This window comes from Enhydra lutris, unplaced genomic scaffold, assembly GCF_002288905.1.
Source record: "Enhydra lutris kenyoni isolate GAN:26980312 unplaced genomic scaffold, ASM228890v2 scaffoldscaffold75, whole genome shotgun sequence".
In the NCBI taxonomy this organism is placed as follows: Eukaryota; Metazoa; Chordata; class Mammalia; order Carnivora; family Mustelidae; genus Enhydra; species Enhydra lutris.
In genome coordinates this window covers 1296835-1317948 of record NW_019154159.1, presented here as the reverse complement: position 1 = coordinate 1317948, position 21114 = coordinate 1296835, and the positions used below count along the sequence as shown (strand labels likewise).

At 60.1% G+C, this 21114-nt stretch overlaps 2 protein-coding genes across 8 annotated transcripts in view; both read left to right on the top strand.

Annotated features, from left to right (window-relative positions):
• The window catches only part of LOC111160260 (ring finger protein 157), an 81716-nt gene extending 66378 nt beyond the window's left edge, over nt 1-15338 (top strand). For 3 of the 7 annotated variants that reach the window (XM_022523195.1, XM_022523193.1, XM_022523200.1), the window contains 7 exons: nt 889-997; nt 3158-3269; nt 3678-3865; nt 4147-4215; nt 5237-5285; nt 6999-7109; nt 12487-15338. In XM_022523195.1, coding sequence (XP_022378903.1) covers nt 889-997; nt 3158-3269; nt 3678-3865; nt 4147-4215; nt 5237-5285; nt 6999-7109; nt 12487-12608 — 760 coding nt within the window. In that variant the 3' untranslated portion in view covers nt 12609-15338. Of the gene's footprint in view, nt 1-888; nt 998-3157; nt 3270-3677; nt 3866-4146; nt 4216-5236; nt 5286-6998; nt 7110-10754; nt 10796-12486 lie in introns of all 7 variants that reach the window. The other 4 variants (XM_022523194.1, XM_022523196.1, XM_022523197.1 and 1 more) reach the window with 3 other exon arrangements.
• A 2011-nt stretch (nt 15339-17349) lies between these two features.
• Nucleotides 17350-20362, top strand: LOC111160423 (forkhead box J1). The gene is made up of 2 exons (XM_022523535.1): nt 17350-17847; nt 19595-20362. Exons 1-2 carry the CDS (start codon nt 17350-17352, stop codon nt 20360-20362), a joined length of 1266 nt encoding a protein of 421 aa, XP_022379243.1.
• Nucleotides 20363-21114: the final 752 nt, after the last annotated feature.

Here is a 21114-nt window from a genome sequence, read left to right as displayed (position 1 = left end):
GCTCCGTACTGGCTCCCATCCTGGGTCCCCAGGACAGTGTGGACCCTCTGGGCTGTTCCCAGAGCTTCGCATTTCATGGAAGACCTGGGGCTAACACTCAGGTGGAAATAAGGTGGCATGTGGGTACTTAGTGGAACCCAGACAGGCAAATCTCCTATGTTTCTGGTGGGGGCATGGGGTGTAGGGAAGAGGACATCCCTAGGATCATTGAGGCCTGTGGGGAGAATCACTTAGTCTAAAGACTGAAGGAAACTTGTGATCTGCACCTATACTCTTAAGCATTTAAACCCAACAGCATTTAAACCCATTAAAACCCAACAGGCACAAGTCATGAGAAACTTTCTGTGGCAGAGTTAAGGAGCGTGTATTATAGATAAAAATATTGAGACCCTAGGGGCGCCTGGGTGGCTCAGTCACTAAGCATCTGCCTTCAGCTCAGGTCATGATCCCAGGGTCCTGGGATCCAGCCCCGCATCAGGCTCCCTGCTCGGCAGGAAGCCGCCTTCTCCCTCTCCCATCACCCCTGCTTGTGTTCCGTCTCTTGCTGTGTCTCTCTCTGTCAAATTAATAAATAAAATATTTTTAAAAAGAACATTGAGACCCTGAAAATGTCACTGGTTTTTCCCTGGTTCGGACACAAGTTATTGAAGGAGTTGAATGTAAAATGGAGATTTTATGACACCCAGAAGAGCTCTCAGTCCCTCCCCAGGGCTCTTTCCAGCCTTTTCCTCCTTCTTAAGACCTGGGTTCCGCCTCTCCTGCTCCGTTCATCCCCTCCCCTTTCCTCTGGGCCCCCTTCTTCCTGTGGAGTCTGGCTAACGGGTGCGGCCAGTTCTGTTCTTTACACGGATGCCGGGTTCAGAGGCTCCTCTCCCCGGACTTTCGCAGGTCTGTTTCCCAGAATTCTTCCGTGTTGCATGAGGAGGAGGACGAGCGCTCCTGCAGTGAGTCAGAGACCCAGCTCTCCCAGCAGCCGTCAGTGCAGCATCTGGAAGAGGTAATCCCAGTCTCTGTTTCTTGGACGCTGGACTGCAGGTACTTCCGTCCCACCTGCCTCTCCAGGTCCATCTACTTTCATTCACTCCCAGGCACCTCGGAACCTTCTTCGAGACAGCAGCCAAGGTTTCCTTCTGTTCATCCTTTCAACAGTAGACCGAGCCTGTGTCACGTGCCAGGCACTGCTCTGTACGCTGAGAACAGTAGCATTAAGCAGACGACAGAAGTCCTGGCCCTTGTGGCACCGACAGTCTTGATACTGGGGTTGGGATGGACCCCAGGGCAGTAAAAACTGGCTGTGGGTCCATGTGTCAGGAGAGAGGGGGAGCTCGAGGCTAGAGGTGGGGGTTCCTGTCTTTAAAGGGTCGTCTGTGGACAGAGACGGAAGGAGGTGAGAGAGTGAGTGTGCAAATGTCTGAGGGAAAGCGGGTTCCAGGGACAGGGACAGTGGCGGCGGAGCCCGGTAGAAGCGCGCTGGGAGCCCAGTGCGGGGTGGTGCTGCCCGCCAGCCCCGCAGGCTCTGTTTAGCAGGCTTGGGACACCTGCTGTCTGGACGGCCGTGAGCTAGGTAAACTGCGACTGGCGAATGTGATCAGGTGGGCCCTGACTCTGGGTGCTCGAGGTCTAGTTGGGGGCAGGGCAGGCGCACAGGTTACAGCACTGGGTCTAGCATATGGTTGTTCAGTATGTATTTGTTGGGTAGATGAATGATGCTTTTTCTTTAAAGAGTTATTTACTGGGGCGCCTGGGTGGCTCAGTGGGTTAAGCCTCTGCCTTCGGCTCAGGTCATGATCTCAGGGTCCTGGGATCGAGCCCCGCATCGGGCTCTCTGCTCAGCGGGGAGCCTGCTTCCCCCTCTCTCTCTGCCTGCCTCTCTGCCTATTTGTGACTTCTCTCTCTGCCAAATGAAAAATCAACTCTTTAAAAAAACAAGAGTTATTCATTTACTTGTGAGAGAGAGAGCAGGCGTGTGCACCCCAGTAGGGGGAGGAGCAGAGGGAGAGAATCTCCAGCAGACTCCGCTGAGTGTGGTGCCTGACACGGCTCCCATCCCACAACCCAGGAGATCATGACCTGAGCTGAAACCAAGAGTCGGACACCTTACAGACTGAGCCACCCAGGGACCCCTGAATGAACGAATCTTCGCTCTAGAGAGCACCCCCCCCGCCGAGGCAGGGACAGCGTGGTCTGTGGCAGAGACACAAGAGATCATGTTAAGTGGAGAAGCCCAGGGAGCTGTGCTGGCGGAGTAGCATGTGAACTGGATCTTGGCGTTTTAAGACTCCCAGATGAAGGCGAGAGAAGCAGTCCAGGGGGTGGGGCAGTCTGTGCAAAGGCCCAGAGCCGAAGCTGGGGTGCTGGGCAGGCCAGGGGCATGTGGGAGCGTGGCCCACGAAGGCCCCCCTGATGCCGTTGCAGACCGGGCCTCCAGAGAGCAGCTGAGCCCTCGGGAGAACTCCCTGACTTGGGCAGGACACAGTGTCTGAGCTCGGATGAAAGCAGAACTCCCTGGGGCACCGGCCGGCTAAGTGGTGGAGCTTGCAGTGCTTCATCTCAGGGTCATGGGTTCGAGCACCACGTTGGGTGTGGAGCCTACTTTAAAAAAAAAAAAAACCAAACCACAGAACTCTTGGAGAAAAGGGGGTAGGACGGGGTGGGGGTTCTGGCATCTGCCAGGGACGGGGTGGGGGTTCTGGCACAGGTGGCTGCTAGCTGGGTGTCAGGAGGGGCTGGGGGGGGGGCAAAGGCGGTATTTGTGTGAGGTCGGTAGAGCCGGAACCAACCCGATATCCAAGCGGGGCCGCCTCACAGGCAGTGAGGCCTCTGCTGGTTTTGTGTTCTCTTTAAGAAGGAAAGCAGTTTCTAATCCCGGGAAACCCAGGGTATTCCCGTGTCACAGCTGCTGGGTGACCTGTGTCACCTGAGCTCCAGCTTTTGTATGGCCCGAGCAGATGCTGAGCCTCCGGCAGGATGTGCTGACTGAGGCTGGCACCTCCCCTGGGAGGCAGCCCTTCCAGCCCAGGGCTGCGGGGAGTGGGGACGAAAGAAAAACTGCCCGTGCTCTGCACACAGCCTCCTGACGCTGGGGCCCTAGGCCCTCCCGGTGTCCCACTCCTTCCCCGGGGCCTGGCCCTCACCCCCTTCTTCTGTGTCCCTCCAGGAATGCGGGGTAACCCCAGAAAGCGAGAATCTCACCCTGTCGTCCTCGGGAGCTGTTGACCAGTCGTCTTGTACAGGGACGCCGCTCTCTTCCACCATCTCCTCCCCAGAAGGTACACGAGGGAGCGGGAACGACTGCACATTCTTCTGCTCAGCCCAGTCCTCGGTGCTTGTCACAGCCCCTCCAGAGGGACTCGGGGCTGGCAGGGTGACACCTAGGTTGCACGAAAGCCAGGCCCCTCCCAGAGCCCAGGGGTTCTGCTGACAGCGGGGAGGGGCCTCCTCTTACCCCCGGCCTTGCTGTCTCGGGCTCCTTGAAGACCGAGTCAGGGACAAGCAGATCCTTGCCCTCGGCTTGAGTTCTGAGCTCCAAAGTGTGAGCCTCGGAAGGCCTGAAGCCTAGCGCTTGGTCAGTGAGGGCCTGGCGAGGCCACTAGAGTCCCCGCTGCTTGAGCACAGGGAGGCCGCTCCCAGAAGCCATACCTGACCTCCCGTCTCCTTCCTTCCACCCGTCTCCACAGACCCTGCCAGCAGCAGCCTGGCCCAGTCGGTCATGTCCATGGTGTCCTCCCAGAGCCAGCACTCCCAGATCAGCACTGACACGGTGTCCTCCATGTCCGGCTCCTACATCGCCCCTGGCACTGAGGAAGAGGGCGAGGCTCTCCCTTCACCCCAGGCCGCCAGCAGGGCCCCCTCCGAAGAAGGAGAGGTAAGAGGGGAGCACGGGCAGTGTCTCTGTTGCTCTGCGCGCTGCACACGTGTCCGGACTAGCTCAGCCCAGGGCCTGCGAGGGATTCCCGCCAGGCCCCGGCCGCGCTCGGAAGGGGGTGCCGTGGGAAAGGAGCTGGGGCTGCTGACTCAGACTCCGTCACGTCTGACTCTTCCCTCTGGTGCCACTTCTGTCCCGAGGACTCAGTTGGGGGTTGCTGCCCTACGGGCCAGGTAGGAGAGCCGGGGTGTCTGGGCCTTGATTTCTGGTTTGCTCCTAAGCAGGTGATGCTGGGGGCATCTCCGGACAGCAACTTTGTCGGCCTCACCGCCGAAGAGCTCGACGCAGAGGTACGGCCGGCGGGCGGCAGGGCTCCTCCCACCGGAGGGACCGTCAGCGCTGGTGGGGGACGCGATAGGCTGGGGGCTGTTCTGGAAGCAGCCTCCCGAGGCAACATGTTTGGCTCAGTTCGGGCTGGGCTGTGGTGTAGAGGGGAGAGCAGCCACACACGTTGGTCCATGGACTGTCCCTTAGCGCAGCGCACTGGTCGCCATGTAGCAGGCGTGGGGTGCATCCTGGAGGGAGCGCTTCCCAGCCAGACCCTGGACCTGAGGATGTGTCCGTCCTTCGTTCACTGAGTACTCACACAGAGTGTGTCGCAGGCACCGCCTGGCACTGGAAGACTTGAAGAGCCCAGTGACCTGGTCTTAGCCTCCCTCAGCCCCCCACCACCAGCTCTATATCCTCACCCGGGGGTGCCCGACTGGCTCGGTCAGTGGAACATGCAGTGCTTGGTCTCAGGGTTGTAAGTTCGAGCCCCACGCTGGTGTAGAGGTGACTAGAAAATAAATAAACTATAAACTCATCCAGGAGCCCCATGGCAGGTGGAGGGGACAGGATTATAGTTCACCCCAGAACGGCCTGGCAGAGGTGTTCAGGAAGCCCCGGTCGCAGTGAGGGCACTAGAACTTACCTTGAGCCAGACGCTCTCACGGGAGTCTCTGGATAGGGTTTGGGGTCCGAGGAATTTCTGGAACTTTTACAGTCTTTCTGATAGTCTGTCATTTGGCAATGTTTATGTCCACCTTCAAGAGACGGTATGAGCTGAACTCTTCCCAAGGCCATCCCTGACATCCCCTGGGTACAGCAGTAATGGGCCTCAGTCCTGGTCCCTGCCGGCAGACCGGTGCCTCCCCAAGCAAACTCCGCCTCTGCCAGGCCCCCCAGGCTTCTCAGACACAGAAGGGACTGGACGCTCTGGACAAAGGCCCTGAAGTGAGATACCATGAGGCCAGTTGCTTCCGTTTTCAGCTGATCAATATGTCCATTTTACTGCTTTTATAGACTCATAGCGCCTTCCTTCTGTCCTAGGGCAATGATGTTATAGAGGAAGAGGACGGATCGCCCACACAGGAAGATGGTAAAAGACCTGGTCTCTTGCTACCTCTTACTTGATTTCTTTCCTGGGTGTTCTTTAAAGGGTACAGAGAGGGGCCCTGGTATGACTCGGTGGCTCTACTCGGTTTTGTGGCCGTTGGGGAAAGCTTGTCTTCTTGACGGACTAGCAGGGCAGGCAGGGGATTTGACGACCGCAGTGGTGGTCTTCTTGGCTCTTTTAAGGCTTCAGTGCCAGGGATGTGAGGACGCAGCCGCTGCAGAAGGCCTGCGGGGAGCTCTGTATTTGCGTACTCGGGGTTCAACAGCTCCTGGGCCACCCCCTCACCTTCCTCCTCGCTTCCGCTTTCCAGCCGAGGCCCGCAGAGCTGCTCCAGTGGCCCTGATGTTAGCAGCGGCCGAACACTTTGTTCCACTTGGAAGAAAGGCCTGTCAGGCAGTTGGTTTGGTTTTGCTTTAGCAAAGGGGGGTGCCGAGACGTCTCAGTAGCAGAGGGTTAGGACCTTTGGGGCCAGGGGGCACTGAGAAGGTGTGAGAAAGTCCAACGCCCGAGGCTCAGCGCAGACAAGCATTTGCAAGCTGTCAGAACGACTTTCTTCACTGTAACTCGGGCCTCTGTTACACCTTCAGACGGAAGCGTTTTGTGTTCAGGAAGTCTGGGAGAGAAGGAACTATCTACAGAGCAAGGAAATGGGAAGAGGAGGCTGGGCTGGGAGAATCCCCCTGGGAATGCCCCCCCCACCCGCCCCGCCGGCTCCAGGAGCCCGCAGCTCTGCCCTGTGCTGCTCTGAGGGGCCTCCCGCAGAAGGGCACCTCCAAAGCAGACCCGGACCCCAGCCCGGATGCACATGTCATCCTAGCTGCTTCTGCTTTAGCTGGCCGTTGCTTGGGGAGTTCAGGGGTGTGCATGCTGGCCTGACCACTCTCGCCTGACCCAGTCACCCTGAAGGAGGGCCTGGCCACCAAGACTGTGCCTCTGCCACACTTGCACGCCAGCCCAAGACAGGGTCGGGCCCCCTCATGGACTCAGGGGACGCCTTCAGTACTCGAGGTTCCCAAGTCACCCTCTATGATCGCTCCCCCCCCCCCCACACAGAACGTTCGCTTCTGAAAAATGCAGGGTGGCAGGCGGTTTCCGCCTGACATTCCGTAGCCCACACGATGGATTTATGTTTTTTCCTCTCCCTTTCACCAAGAGAAAACCGGAGGCATGGGGAGAGCTAGGGAAAAAAAATCTGAACCCTTCCCCTTCCCTTTACACGTCTGTAGGTTTCTGCTCAGACCCTTGAAACATACTCAAAGTAACAAACTACGTTTCCTCGGAAAACAAAACATAATCTTGTGAATGTGGTGATCTCGACTAATACGCAAAATTATGGAACCTGAGACCTTAAGTTTTTGTTTTACGTGTTTATCATTTTACAGAGCCTTGTGGTCACAAACACCCGACAGGCCCCTGCAGATGCCGGCAGGACAGGGATAGCCTCTCTCTGCGCCCCGTGCGGCTCTCTGTGGAGCCCACATCCCTCAGCCCTCCCAGGGGCCAGAGCAGGAGACAGGGCAGGAGAGGGCAAAATCACAGACCCACACAACTGATTCCTTTATCGTCCACTCTCTACCCACTTAATTCCTGTCTTTTTTTTAACATATGATTTGATTTTTTTTTTTTTTTTTAAGGACAGCAGAGCAGAGAAAAAATATAGCCAGCCCCTCTCTAACTGCGTTAACTCCCTTACAGGCCAGAGGACATGCGCGTTTCTAGGTACGGAGTGTGGCAATAACAATGACTTTGGCACCGCCAGCGTGAAAGCACTGGACAATAAGCTGTGCCCTGAGGTCTGCTTACCTGGTGAGTGGCAGTCTCCTGAACATGAACTTGGTGGGAGACGCTCCCCTGCTCGCGCCCCTGCTCTCACCCTGGGACACCCACCTCCCTGCCCTGCCTTTCCTGCAAGAAGGCCTGGGCTGTGCTAGGATGCTGGAGCCAGATGCAGGAAGGAAGGGAGGCGGCCTCGGGAGAGTCCTTGAACTTTGTGCAGAGAGCAAACCCTGCCCTGAGCACGACTCTTGGGACAGGAAGACCGCAGTAAAGCCCCCTCTCCTTCCAAATTGGCCCGACCGTGCCCCCCTCCACCCCAATCCTGGGGGTCCCACGGCAGGTGGCCTGGTCTTATTCTCATCAAGAGGAAGTTTGAGGCAGACCCCTGCCTCTCTGAGAAGGTCTTGAAAGATAGCCTGAGCCCTTGAAAAGGGGATCTGATCCCCTAGCTCCTCGGAAGGAATGTGTCTAGTTAGGAGCAGGGAGGAATTTGAAAGCCGATGTGGTTTTAATTAGCACGTGGCTTTCTGAGCCAGTGAGCTGTGGGTCACCAGTCGCATTGTCCTTAATAGACTCAGATCCCAAAAGAAAGGTCAAGGGTCAAGGGTGACTCTGCTCCCTGGAGCCCTAACTTTGAATTTGGTCAGGACGGTCAGCGTGCCCCTTGTCCCTTCTGATGCTAAGCTGAACCTGGGGTACCTCTTACGTAGGAGCCGCGCTCGTCAATCACACTGAGCACTCACGTCCTTCTAGCCTATGTGTTCGTTCAAGGGCTCCGCGAACCGCTTCTCCGAAGCCACCCCTTGCCCAGGCGGACTAGGTCAAAACCGCCCTCCTGGTCTCACAGCAGAGACTGTCCTCCACACGGTGGTGTCTGTAGTCTTGTCACCGTCCCCTGAAATGAAGACTTACTCGAGCTTCAGGACAGCCACATCACATCACGGGTCCAGTGCTTTACTCGCTCAGCGAAACGGCTAGAGGCGTTGGAGCGCCCAGCCTCCTGTGGCGGCCGCTGTCCGTCAGCCTGTGAGAGACACCCGGCCTCACGCGCCTGGCCCCACGCAGACTGGTGGCCGGGCAGCCGTAATTTCCAGAAGACGCTTTCTCCCGCCTTTCAAAGGCCTCTCTCCGGGTTTTTTTCTATTTAGCGTGTCCTGAAGATACTGCCCAGGACTCCTCACGCTCCGTGAGGCCAAAAGATGCCATGTCCGTCCTCCTGCTTCTCCCGCCTGCCGGTGGAGGAGGGAGCGTGGACCCAGTCAGGCCTGGACTGGAGCTGTGGGGCCGGGGCACACGCCACTTCCTGCCTTCCCACTCCTCACCTCGCTTCCGTCTGTCCATTTGTTTTTCACGTCTTTTTGCCAAACGTAAATCTGTCTGTCTGGTTTGTTTCTTTTGAAGCTCATTTCTGTTACGTAGACTTCGTGTGGAAGTTCATGTTCACCACGCCAGCACTGTCCCCGCCCCCCTGGCCACGCTGTGTCCCACACCACGCTTGCTGGGCGCGCGCTCCTCCCAGAGGCTCCTGCTTGTGTCTCCAGTCCTAACTGGCAAGGGCCTGCATTTGATAGATTCTCCGAGAAAAAGTATTTGCAAGGATATATTAATCCCTGCACGTCCACAAAACATGGGGACACTTCTGTGGCGAGCATCGCGAGGAGGATTTGAATTGGCATCCCGTGTCACGAGCCGGGGAAGATGACATCTCTGTCCTCTCTGCCCTGTGTCTGTGGCCACTCTATAGCCGGTGGCTAGGCTCCTGTCTCCCCCCACCCCACCCCGAAGGGCAAGCCCCCCCTCCCGTTTTTTGGCAGAGGGAGCTGCTGGGAACTGTTCGAGCCAACCATGCTGGTGGCAGTGGAGCTTGTTCCTTCTGCTTCCTCCTCCTCCTGACCCCCTCGGCCAGCTGCTTGTTGATATTTATTCCACCTACGGGATTGCTTACGGGAAGAGGAAAGAACCCTTGGGGTTCCTTACGGTGCTGTCAGGGGCCAGCGGGCTGAGATGAAACTCGGTCCACTGTTCAGGCCAGTCGTGCAACCAAATGCCCGTGACGCCTGTCGGGAGAGCGACTTGGGTGGACGCACTTGAGGTGTCTTCCGGGAGAAGGCACGTCTGCTCTCTTGGTGAACTGTTTCCCTGGTTCTGCTCTTGGTGTCACACTGGTGCAGTGGGCTGGGGAACTCCCGGGAAGCACCCGCTGGGTGAGCAGCAGGCGTGTCCACTTGTGTGGGTCCCGTGGAATAAATAGGCCTCTCCCTGCTCAGCTCCCAGTCCACACTTCCGCCCTGTGCCTGGGACGCCCGCGGGCCGGGGCCGGCTACAGGCTGTGCGGCCGTCAGGACGGCTTCTCAGGCACTTGGTCTCCGCTTGAGTCTGTTTCCCTCTCCAAGTGGCGCCGCTCCCTTCACGGAGGGCCGAGGAGAGGCCGAGCCGCGGGGAGCATCCCATGCTTGTCCCTGTGCCACACGCACCCTCCCCACGCTCACGTGCGCCCAGCTGGTGACAAAGACCACGGGGGTCCCCATCCTCACCACTCTCATCACACTCGTGGGAGTGTCACTGAGAGGGCACCCGTGTCCCGCCAGCCCTTCTTCCCCTAAGAAGCTTCTGAGCCTTCTTGGGCCCCAAGACCAAGGGGGTGGCATGATCTGAGATTGTTCTGGAAGGTCTCAGAGGGAGAAAGTCGATGTGGACAGGTGCGGGTGGTGAGCAGGTTAGAACTGTGAAGCCAGGCTGAGTAGATGTGGTTCCGGGGAATTGGAATATCACACAGGTGGCGAGACAGTGGCCAGGGGACCAGTGATAAGTCTGTGAACAGGTTCTGGGTAGTGTATGTGGTGGGGAAAAAAAAGCAAAATCGTTAGGGTTTTTTGGTGGAATTAGAAATATATTTTTAAATGACCTCATTGTGCAGGAGTGGAGGTCCCCAAGGAAACAGCAACACCTACAGAAACCTGAAATTCAGTTCACTCCTCTCTTCGGGCCTTGTGACCTGAGACGGAGATGCTGCTAGGAAAGCTTACGCTTCCTGGACACGAAGGGAAAATCTGAACTCGGTTTCTCTTTCCACTGGAAACTCTTCGAGACCATCAAACTATTCTAGTGCTCATGTCTCATCCGTGGCTTGGTAGAGGCAGGAAAAGGGGGTGTGGAATTCCCCCTAAGTATGCTCCCCAAATCTACCTCTAGAGGTCTCTCTGCTCTCCGTCTCTCCTCTAGATGGGCCCTAAGGGAAAGCCCCTTGCTGTCTCCAAGAAGGATTTTCAGTGCCAAGCTCCAGGGTCTGGCTGGAGGGCCTGGCGGAGCAGCAGGAGAGCGGTCACAGGGTTTTGCTGGGGGCCCATCAGACCCCTTGCTGGGGGGGGGGGCCCTCGTTATTGCGGCTCAACCTCCCCCTCACCACCAAGTCAATCAAGAAGCCAGGGAGAGCAGATACTAGAGCTCTGAGTCTTGAGGCTATTCCAGAAGGAGCGGGTTTTGACCCTGCAAAGGACCCTAGAGCGGTGGAGCTGGGAGCAAGGACTCCCGTGAATTCAGAGTCAGGACGGCCTGCCGGTCCTGCGTCCCGTGGCGCCCTGGCTGGCGGCAGCGGCGGTGTGGATTGTGACGTGTGCGTGCGTGTGTGTCTTCTCTCTTGTTCACCGTTTGCTTTTGGTCTCTCCCACTGAACAGCCGCCGTGCCGGAGTCCTGCCCCATAAACATTGAGGACTAGGTATGAGATCTACCGAATTCTCTAAGTGAACGAACAACTCATTGCATTCTGGGGGTTCCTAACCTAAAAGACAGTCTTGCCTTCTCTTCATCCCATCATGCTTGCGAGTGCCACCCTTCTAGAGGGGAAAGCACTTCTGACCCATGTCCCAGACTCCAGGGATTCCATCTGGATTACGAATTTTCTGTGTCGCCCACTTCTCTTCCCCGGGGGCCCACCTCCACAGGCTGATGTTAGAGCCTTAGGATGGATTATCACTCCAGGACCCTTAGGGGAAATAAGCAGTTTATACCTACTTAATCCTAGTGTTCGGACCACTAGTGGGGCTTGGGCTGGCTCTTCCATGCGGCTGGCCCCAGACTTTGGAGCACAGCCCCCTGAAACATGAGCACAGTGAGATTTGGGCCTGCCCACCACCGTGCACCCGGGCAGCCGGGTCCGTCGCCCACTAGAGTCTTCCAAGAGGCCAGGCCGGCCCCAGAGGAGGGCAGGGGTTCCCGGTTCCCTTGCAGTGTGAGATGTGCACGGTGGCGGCCAGACAGGTTAGGGGGCACCGTGGAGCACGCGTGCCTCCCCAGGCTGGGGGGCCTTGTGACAGTGGGCCGTGGCAGGTGCAGCTCCGGAGGGCTGCGGGGAGGGGGAGGTGGCAGGCGCGGGGCCCCGTGCAGTCAGGTCTTCACCCAGGGCCTCTGCCTCTCAGGGAGGTTCGTGCTGTCCCGGAGGGATTGGATGAGTTTGTTTGGGTCAAGAGGACAGTTGAGGGGAGACCCTGGGAGAGGGGAGGGTGGCCTGAAGAGAGCGTGGGGGCTGGTGGTTGAGTGCGCCCCTGTGAGTCAGTCCTGCCAGATGAGCCCTCAGCCCCCATGTGACCGGTGGGAGAACCAAGCCTTCCAGTGAAGTGAGCTGCCCAGGAGCGTACAGCCAGGCAGGAAGGACCCCGGAGGGAAGCTCAGGTTTTCTGACCACAAGCAGACAAGCAGGAGGTCATGATGGATTAAATCCAGAGCGCCGAAGACAGGGGAGACAAGAGCGGGCTTCTGGCCCCAGCAGCCGGTGCTCAGCGTACAGGAGCTGCGGCAGATTTGGGGGAGGATGAGTTTAGTGGGTGCTGCCTAGGGGACCCGGGGATCCCAGGGCCCTCGGGCTGGCGTCTCCTGGGGTTGATGGTGACCTCAGCGGGCTGCCTGGGGCAGGAGGGGGGCTGGAGCCATCGCACCAGCTCCCCCCATGGCCTTCTGTCCCCAGTGCTCTGCTGGGCTACCAGCCCCTTCCTGCCCCACCCAGCCCCCACAGCAAACACTAACATGCTCTCCCATCCCCCGCCACTGCTTCCTGCGAAAACCTCTGCTAGACCTGGTTTCTTTCTCCTCTCCACCATAACACACAGGCACACTTCAGACAAATAAAGACACAGAAGTAGGTGGCAGGGCAAGTCCGCAGAACGAGAGATCCCCTGTACGTTCCTCTCTGTCAGCGGTCTCCACGGTGGCCTGGCCGTACCTAGCCCGTTAGGACAGGAGCCGTCCCCTGCGCCCCGTTCTCTCTCCCTCGCTGTGGCCCGCACACACATGGGAGTTTCAGATGACACGCGCGCTGCTCACCTCCGTGCCGAACTCCTGGGCCATCGTGCTGGAGAGGCCATCTGGACCTGGCCGGAGACCGGCTCCTATACCCTCCCCTCTCCTCTCCAGGCGCCTGGCAGGCCGATGACAACATCGTCAGTCGTCGGAACGCTCAGCGTCGGCGCTTATCATCCAGCAGCCTGGAGGACCCCGAGGACAGGCCCTGCGTGTGGGGTCCCTTGGCCGTCTGAGAGCCCCAGCCCGTGCACCTGGGCTCCCTCCTGCCCCACCTTCCATCCCAGCCTCACTGGGCTGCTGGCCTCCCGGGTGTCCCCCACGAGAGCATGAAGACTGCATCCAGGTGATAGCTGGACGTGGAGGTCTGCCTGCTCCCGCTCCCAGCCCGGTCTCCATAACCATGCCCCTTCCCTCCCAGAAGGATCTGGAAGCCTCCTCTCTCCTCGTGGGCTGGAGCCTCTCAACGAACTGCAGCTCAGGAGACCCTTTGCAGAGACTCTCTGGAACGTCTCCCCCCGGTCTGGATCTTCAGGAGGAGCCGAGGTCCACAGGCTGCTTGTTTCCCATCTTTCTCTCCTTCGGGGCGTACCGACAGGACCTAGAGTTTTGGCAGCTTCATTACAGACACCCGTCTGGCATATTCTGGTCTCTGAAACATCATAAGCAATTTGAACCCTCCATTTGAGGGTGGAGCTGGGGATGGCTCCTGGGAGAAGGGAAAGCCGTTTTGCACTCAAAGCCAAGTTTCCCTCAAAAAGCTTTAGGAGCTCCTTTGTCAAGGATGAGAAGCGGTGGCAACCAAAAGGTTGGTTGAGAAAACAGTTCTTGCTTCTGGTCACAGAGCTAGTGTCCTGTGCCTCGTGTGTCCGCTTAGGGAGGAGGCCTTGGATCTGACAACCCCCCCAGGTACGTGATCCCCCTTAGGAGGGCCGTTTACGGTCAGGTGCGTTTATGAAGGCCTGGGATGCCATCTTAAGGTGACTTTTCCAAAAAAACCCCCACCTTTTTGGCCCCTTCTACGTACCAGGCACTGTTAGCTGCCCTATAGTTTCACATTTCCTCGCTGTACCCCGTCAGGTGGCATCCTACGCCTGTTGTCCCTGTCTTCGCCCCTTCGTGTTAGTAGTTGAAGAAATAGGCTGAGGGAGGGGTGGCACAGTGACCCCCACACTGGTGCCCAGGAATCCCAAAGAAGTGCTGGAGCCCACTGCCGAGCGGAGGCTAGCGGTGATGGGAGGCCTCCCTGTCCCGCTGGGTTTTCTTCCCTGTTTCCTCCCCTGCCTTCCAGATCCGCTGAGCCTGGGGCGGGGGAGGTAGTCCTTCCCCAGGCTCTTTAGAGATTCAGAGATACTGTTCAAGCCGTGTGCCCCCGACCCCTCCAGGGCCCCATGTAAGGCGTGTAGACAGAAGTCAGAAACAGCAAGGCCAGGCTGTAAGCTGTTGGGACTTACTCCTTCTCCCTCAGCACCGGTGTTGCCAGTCGGTTCTAGCTGGTTCTTGGACAGATGTATTGTTGACTGGCTTTGGGAAAAGGTGGCCTCCTAGCGGAGCGTGAGCTGGGGAAGCCAGGTCAGACACAGCCACTTGTGAGGCCGAGATGCCGCAGGGCCTTGGGCTCTGCCCGTCGTGACAGCCTGTCTTCATATTTGGAGTCGTTACCCTGAAGGAGTTTTTCAGGGCTGCTTCCAACACCCCAAAGAGAGCCCAGTGCCCAGGGAATCTTCACACCTTCTGTGTGGCTTCTTTGCACTGTCAGGCCTCGTGGTTATGCCTCAGGTCCTGCCCTGGTTGGGGGAAAGCCTGTTGTCCTAACCTGACGTCAACCAAGCCGGAATCAAAGCTTCTGTCCTGAATCCCCATGTTCCCCTCTCCCTCCGAGGTCCTGCGGGGGACTCTGCTGCTTCAGGCTCCTGCCTTTTCTTTCCTCCAACATTCCTCCAGCCCCTTTTGTGTTTGAGATTGGAGCAATAACCCCACTCCTGATTTCCTTGAAGTTTAAGCCCCAGGGAATGGGGAGCGTCCCTTAGCCTGGGGCGGTGGCACACAGCCTCCCCTCCTCTCCTAGCAGGTCATGTAGTCACGGTGTGGTGTTACCTGAGGTGAAGGAGATGCAGGTAAACAGTAGCCACGGTGGCCAGGAACCCTGAGAGGAACCCATTATCACCCTCTTCTGAGGAGGGCCTGCCTGTGTCCTTCCTCACAGCACATGCTGGGCCCTCCCCCCAGCAAGAGGCTCACGAGGATTCTTCAAGGCCTTGGTTCCATAATTGATACATGCCTGGGTTAGAAATGGCCCTTTCACTCCTGTTCCTCAGACCAATCCTCCATATCTCTCTCTCTCTCTCTCTCTCTCTCTCTTCTCTTTCCCCTCTTTGTTCTTATTTGGCTCTTAGGCAAGCAGAAATATCCCACCCAAAGTTGCTGGTCGTTAGTCAGCCCGGTCAGGGAATAGCTGCCAACCCTATTGCCCCACTGCGTCACCCGGAGACCGTCGTGTTCCGAGCAGCTGACCCAGAGAGAAGGGGCTGGGGCCTGGCTCTTCACTCCAGGGCGCAGACCACCTGGAGGCCTGTGGCTCCTCCCACCAACTCCAGCCCCAGGTCTGAGCTCTCCGCTGGCCTCCAGGTGGTGTGGCCATCCTGGCCTTTTTTCCTTCCTCACCCAGTTCCACCCACAGAATTTATGCCCACGCTGGGGCATCTCCTGGGCACAGACCCACACACTTCGAGCCGTCTCACCTGGGGAGAGTCGTGTCCTGCCGCCTGACACTGGCATGCTGGTTCTGCACTTTAGGACCTGCACACCTGGTGTGTGCACGTGTGCGTGTGTACTGTTTGTGCCATCCGTGTACCCCTCTCACTCACTGGAGTACACTCGTGGGCACGCTACAGTGGGGACATCAAGGATGCAATATTTATGGATTGCTGCATGATTCTTAAAAACGAATAAAACTGTTTACAAGGGAAGGAGAGCTGGTAATTGTGCCCTTGGCTTGTTTGTGAAAGTCTCTGACTTTGTCCAGTGCTCAAATATTTTTACTCAAGAGAATCTAGAAGTGGAGGAGTGGGAGAGGACAAGGGGTCGGGAAAGCCATGCTACCGGGTGGGAGGTGGGAATTGACGTGCGCCCCCCCCCCCCCCCCCCCCCCCGCATAGCCTTCCCACCCCGCCCTCCTGCTTCTGGGCAGAGGCGTGAGTAAGGAGCCCTCACCCTACCCTCACCCTTGAACTGGATAACTTCTGCCACTGCAGCTCCTCAATAATTGAAGAGCCCGAAAGCTGGTGGCGGGAGGGACGCAACCCCTAGTCCTTGCTACTTAAAAAGTTGGTGACACTAACGGGGCAAATGACCCTGCGAAGAGAATTCGGTGAGTCCGTGGCTTCTCTGAGTTTCACTCACCCGCTCAGTTTCCTCCGCTATCTGAAAAGGAGGGAAAGCCCTTCCGCAGAAGCCTCTGGAAAGTCAGCTTCCGGGAGCCTTGCTGAGTACAGGGCTGGGGAAGGAGCCGCTTACCGGGAAACCCTACCCGCCTTGGGGCGTCTGGGATCCGTGCAGCCCCGGCGGCGGACCCGAGCGGCAGGTGGCATCGGAGAGCCGGGCCTGCTTGCGGGCACCGAGACGACGCTCGGGGTCGGGAGGGTGGGAAAGGGCAGAGAAACGTGAGCCCAGATGGGAGGAAAGGAAACCCCAAGCACACGGTGCCCGAGCCCGAACCCGCTCCCAGTCTGGGCCGCCCCGGAGCAGCGGGGACGCAAGGGAGCAAGGCCGGGAGAGCGGCGGCGGGGGCAAACGGCTCGCGGGCGTGCCCTGCGCCTCGGGCGGGAGCCGCGCGCCTCTCCCGAGCCCTGCGCGGGGCCCTCGGGCGGGAATGCGCGGACCCGGGACGCGGTGGCGGGTAGGGGGCTGGGTGGCGCGGGAGAGGGCGGCAGAAGGAGGGAGTTCCAGGAGAGTTACCGCCCGAGAGAGTGGCTAGAGCCCGCGGTCTCCTTGGAAACGTGCTGACCAATAGCAGCAGCGGAAGCTGTTTATGGGGGCGGAGCGTCGCCATGACAGCAGAAGAAGCCTTTGCAGCGGCTACTTAATGCCGGTCCGGGGGCCACGGGCGCTCAGAGAGGCGCCGTCGGGCGGGGGGAGCGACAAGAGGCGCTGGCGGGGCCCTCGAGCTGGGAACAGAGAGCCGTGGGGGGGTGGAAGGAACTTCTTCCAGAACCTTCCTTTGGCCCGGGCTGCGCTCTGAGCCAGGTAAGGGACTGAGACGGCAGTGGCCGCGGGAAGGGAGGGTGTCCGTACCAGCCCGCTCTACCATCCGCCCTCGACGGAAGTGGTGGACCCGGGAATGACATCTGAGTTTGGGGGACACTTACTTATCGCCCCCCTCTAACTCCTATCCTGTTTCCTTCCTTCCCTATTATCCCCCATCCTAATACCTCTTTTCAAAGACCAGACGACCTCCCCGTCCCCCGCCCGGTGATACTGCCCTCCCGGACTCCCTCGCCCCATTTCCACTTGTTGAGGGGAGGGGGGCTGATTTCCTGCTCTGGAGGAAAAAGTGATAGCCTCAGAGGCCCCTTCGCTGTCCCCTCCTTTGGCTACCAAAGTCTCTTCTAAAACCTCGGAGAGAAAGGAGAGACGGGCCCAGTGGGGGTCGGACCCCCACCCCGGCACTGCTTCTGTCTCCCAGACCTCGGCCAGAACAGATCCTCCCCAGCAGCGGGGACGATTTTCGGGGAGCCGCCTCGCACGCACGCTCCCCTCGGGGGTGGGGGAAAGCGCTCAGCTCCCGCTGTGGTCCTCCCCAGCAGATACCGCATTCATATTCGGAGGAGACGACCCCCTGGTCGCCGCGGGATGGAAGCGCGCGTCCGGGAGGCCCTGTAACTGGAGCCGCGGGAGTCAGAGAGCTAGAGAGCGCGGCGCGCTACCCCCGGCTCAGCCCGTGGATGTTGACCGCCCCCTCGGAGAGTCCCCGCAGACATGGCGGAGAGCTGGCTACGCCTCTCGGGTGCAGGGGCGGCGGAGGAGGCCGGGCCAGAGGGCGGTCTGGAGGAGCCCGACGCCCTGGATGACAGCCTGACCAGCCTGCAGTGGCTGCAGGAATTCTCCATTCTCAACGCCAAGGCCCCCGCCCTGCCGCCGGGGGGCACCGACCCCCACGGCTACCACCAGGTGCCAGGCTCGGCCGCGCCGGGGTCCCCCCTGGCGGCCGATCCAGCCTGCCTGGGGCAGCCGCACACTCCTGGTAAGCCCACATCGTCGTGCACGTCGCGGAGCGCGCCCCCGGGGTTGCAGGCCCCGCCCCCCGACGACGTGGACTACGCCACCAACCCGCATGTGAAGCCGCCTTACTCTTACGCCACGCTCATCTGCATGGCCATGCAGGCCAGCAAGGCCACCAAGATCACCCTGTCGGCCATCTACAAGTGGATCACGGACAACTTCTGCTATTTCCGCCACGCTGATCCCACCTGGCAGGTAGGGGAGGCGCGGGTGGCGGCCGCTCCCTCCCCGCTCCCCTCCTCCTCCCCATGCCAGGGCGGACTGGACTCAGGTTCCAGGTCCGCACCCCAAGTAGGCTTGGTGCAGCCAGGGCCCAGGGGAGGAAGGCCATCGAGGAAGGACCTCAAGGGAGCCTAGGGCTTGGAACTGTCCCTCCTTTGACATCAGAAAGGGAGGAGGGAGGATATTTAAAGGGCTTTAGAAAGGATGCAGACCCCGAAATTCATGGGGGAAGCACCTGTCACTCATCCAGTAGACCCAGCCCAGAGGCCAGGGCCAGACTGTGTGTGCACATGGTCCCCTAAGAGGATGATGGACTAAGGGACACATTTTTGTCCCAAGTCCTCGAGTTCCTAGACACCACCCCGCCGAAGGTCACTTGTCAAGGCCCGACTCAGAATCGGATGCTGGAGCATCGCCCCTGCCAGGCTCTGCATCCTGCCTTGTCTCAGTGGGCTGGTGGGGGTTGGGGCTGGGGAGAGGCAGTGGGGTGTGAAGGCCAGCTGTGTCCCAGAAGTGGGTCTATGGGGCCTTCCTAAAGTAAAGCTGCTGCCCCAGCCCCCCACCCCAACTCCTCCCCAGTTTCCTGCCTCCTGTCCTCCCCCTCTTCTCAGTCAGCCTCCCTGGGGGGACAATTACCTGAGCCAGGTGCTTTCCACAGGGGCTCTCCCTGCCGCACTGGCTTCATGTTCCAAGTCTCCGGAACCTGGCACAGAGCAGCCAAGGGGCCGGAGCCTCCATGTAAACATCCCAGCCTTGCCAGGGGGCGCGACCCACCCACCCACCCTGCCTTCTGGGCTCTAAAACCCTGTCCGCCAGCATGGTTTGGACAAGACGATGCACCCAGGAATGAACAAGGCAGGATGGTGATCTGAGGCCACGCAGACACGAGTCCGCCGCCATCAGAATCAGGGGCTACTTAGGGACAGAGGCCCCAGAACATCCGGACTTTTCCCGGGGCCACCCGCAGGGAGCAGACCGCAGAATGGCAGTCCCAGACTCTTCCACATTTGTGTGGGCCCTCACTCTGGGGCAAGCGCCATTGGTACCCTCATTGAGAAAGCAGAGACATCCCCAGCCCCCACTCTCCCCGAAATCTGTGGAGTTCAGGGCCTCAGGAACGAGGGCTGTGCTCTAGGCTGGGTAATCATCAACTGTGGCCTCAGAGCCTGGGTGGGAGGAGGGGGCCATGCGGGCGAGGGCCCAGGCTGGCAGGTAGCCAGCTCAACAAACAAGGAAAAGTCATCAGGTCCCCCCACACTTCACCCCTATACGCTCGGAGCACACACCCTCACACCCCGGCTAGCCCCGTTCCCCGCACCCCTGCCTCAACCCACCCACTCACTTCACAAACAGAGAGGGCCCGCCAGGCCCAGGCTGAGTGAGATGGCCGTCCAGGCCCTGGGGGAGCTGAGGCCTTTGGCCAGAGGCCGCAAGCGGTGGGGTAAGGGAGGGAGGGCAGGGCGGGGTGGCACGGCGGCGAGCCACCCCGCGGCTCAGGGCTCGGATGACTGAGCAGGCAGATATCCCGGCAACAGGGAACAAAAGCCCCGACAGCACTCCCGGCTCCCGGTGCCCAGTGGCTGGTGTCCCAGAGCCACTGGTCAGAGCGGTGCGTCCGTCCGTCCCTCCTCCCGTGTGGCCAGGAGCGCCCGTTGCCCCCCATCGCTGGCCCTTCCCACTCACCCAGCGACCTCTTTCTCTCCTCTCCCCCCGCGCCCAGAATTCCATCCGCCACAACCTCTCCCTGAACAAGTGCTTCATCAAAGTACCCCGGGAGAAGGACGAGCCGGGCAAGGGGGGCTTCTGGCGCATCGACCCCCAGTACGCCGAGCGGCTGCTCAGCGGGGCCTTCAAGAAGCGGCGGCTGCCCCCGGTCCACATCCACCCGGCCTTTGCCCGCCAGGCCTCGCAGGAGCCCCGCGCCGCCCCGTGGGCCGGGCCGCTGACCGTCAACACCGAGGCCCAGCAGCTGCTGCGGGAGTTCGAGGAGGCCACCGGGGAGGCGGGCTGGGGGGCGGGCGAGGGCAGGCTCGGCCATAAGCGCAAACAGCCGCTGCCCAAGCGGGTGGCCAAGGTCCCGCGGGCCCCCAGCACCCTGCTGCTGACCCAGGAGGAGCAGGGCGAGCTGGAGCCCCTCAAAGGCAACTTTGACTGGGAGGCGATCTTCGAGGCCGGCGCCCTGGGCGGCGAGCTGGGCGCGCTGGAGGCCTTGGAGCTGAGCCCGCCGCTGAGCCCCGCCTCGCACGGGGACGTGGACCTCACCATCCACGGCCGCCACATCGACTGCCCCGCCACCTGGGGGCCTCCGGGGGAGCAGGCCGCCGACAGCCTGGACTTCGACGAGACCTTCCTGGCCACGTCCTTCCTGCAGCACCCCTGGGACGAGAGCGGCAGTGGCTGCCTGCCCCCGGAGCCCCTCTTCGAGGCCGGGGACGCCACCCTGGCGGCCGACCTGCAGGACTGGGCCAGTGTGGGCGCCTTCTTGTAAGAGGCCGGGCCCCGCCCCACCTCCGGACAGTGCCCAGGTCAGGGCCCAGACTGCCCCCCAGCACAGGCCCCTGGGGACACCCTACCGCCCAGGCGGGGGCTGGGCCAGGTCTCCCGAGGCTGGCCCCACGAGGCCCCATGGTCCCCAGCCCGGGCTGCCCTCAGCCCCGGAGGCTGAGAATGGGGGAGGGGGGGGCCCAGGTCCAGAATTGCTGCCTCCCCGGCCCCCCGCCCCCCCATACACACAGTGTTTCATGGCTCCTCCTCTCGCCAGCCCCCCGCAAAGGGCTCAGGACCCTGCCCTGTGGGAGCTGCACCTGGAGGGGCCCTGGCCAAGCTGGGGAGCAACAGTACAGGGCCCGCCCCAGGGCACCTCAGCTTCGACGCCTCTCCCTCTCCCGCTGTCCTCCCCAGGTCTCTATCCAGAAAAAGTTCCCAGGTACAACAAATGCTAATTAGGTGACAGCAAATTAACCCCCTGGAGGCCTCTTCCCGCAAAGCCTCCCTGGGGCTGGGGAAGGGTGGGGGCGGGGTAGGGCTGGGGGGAGGGGGCAGAGGGCCCTCGCAGAATGGGGCAGAATGGGGTCGGGGAGCCCGGAGGGCAAGGAGGTTTTCTGAGGCCCCTGGGGTCTTCTCCTGGCCCCATCCCTGGAGCTGGGGCAGAGAGCGTAAATCCCTAATCTTTGAGCCTGACTTGAGGCAGAGCGCAGCGGGAAGTTGGGCTTCTGGGGGGTTGGGGGCAGGGGCAGCAGA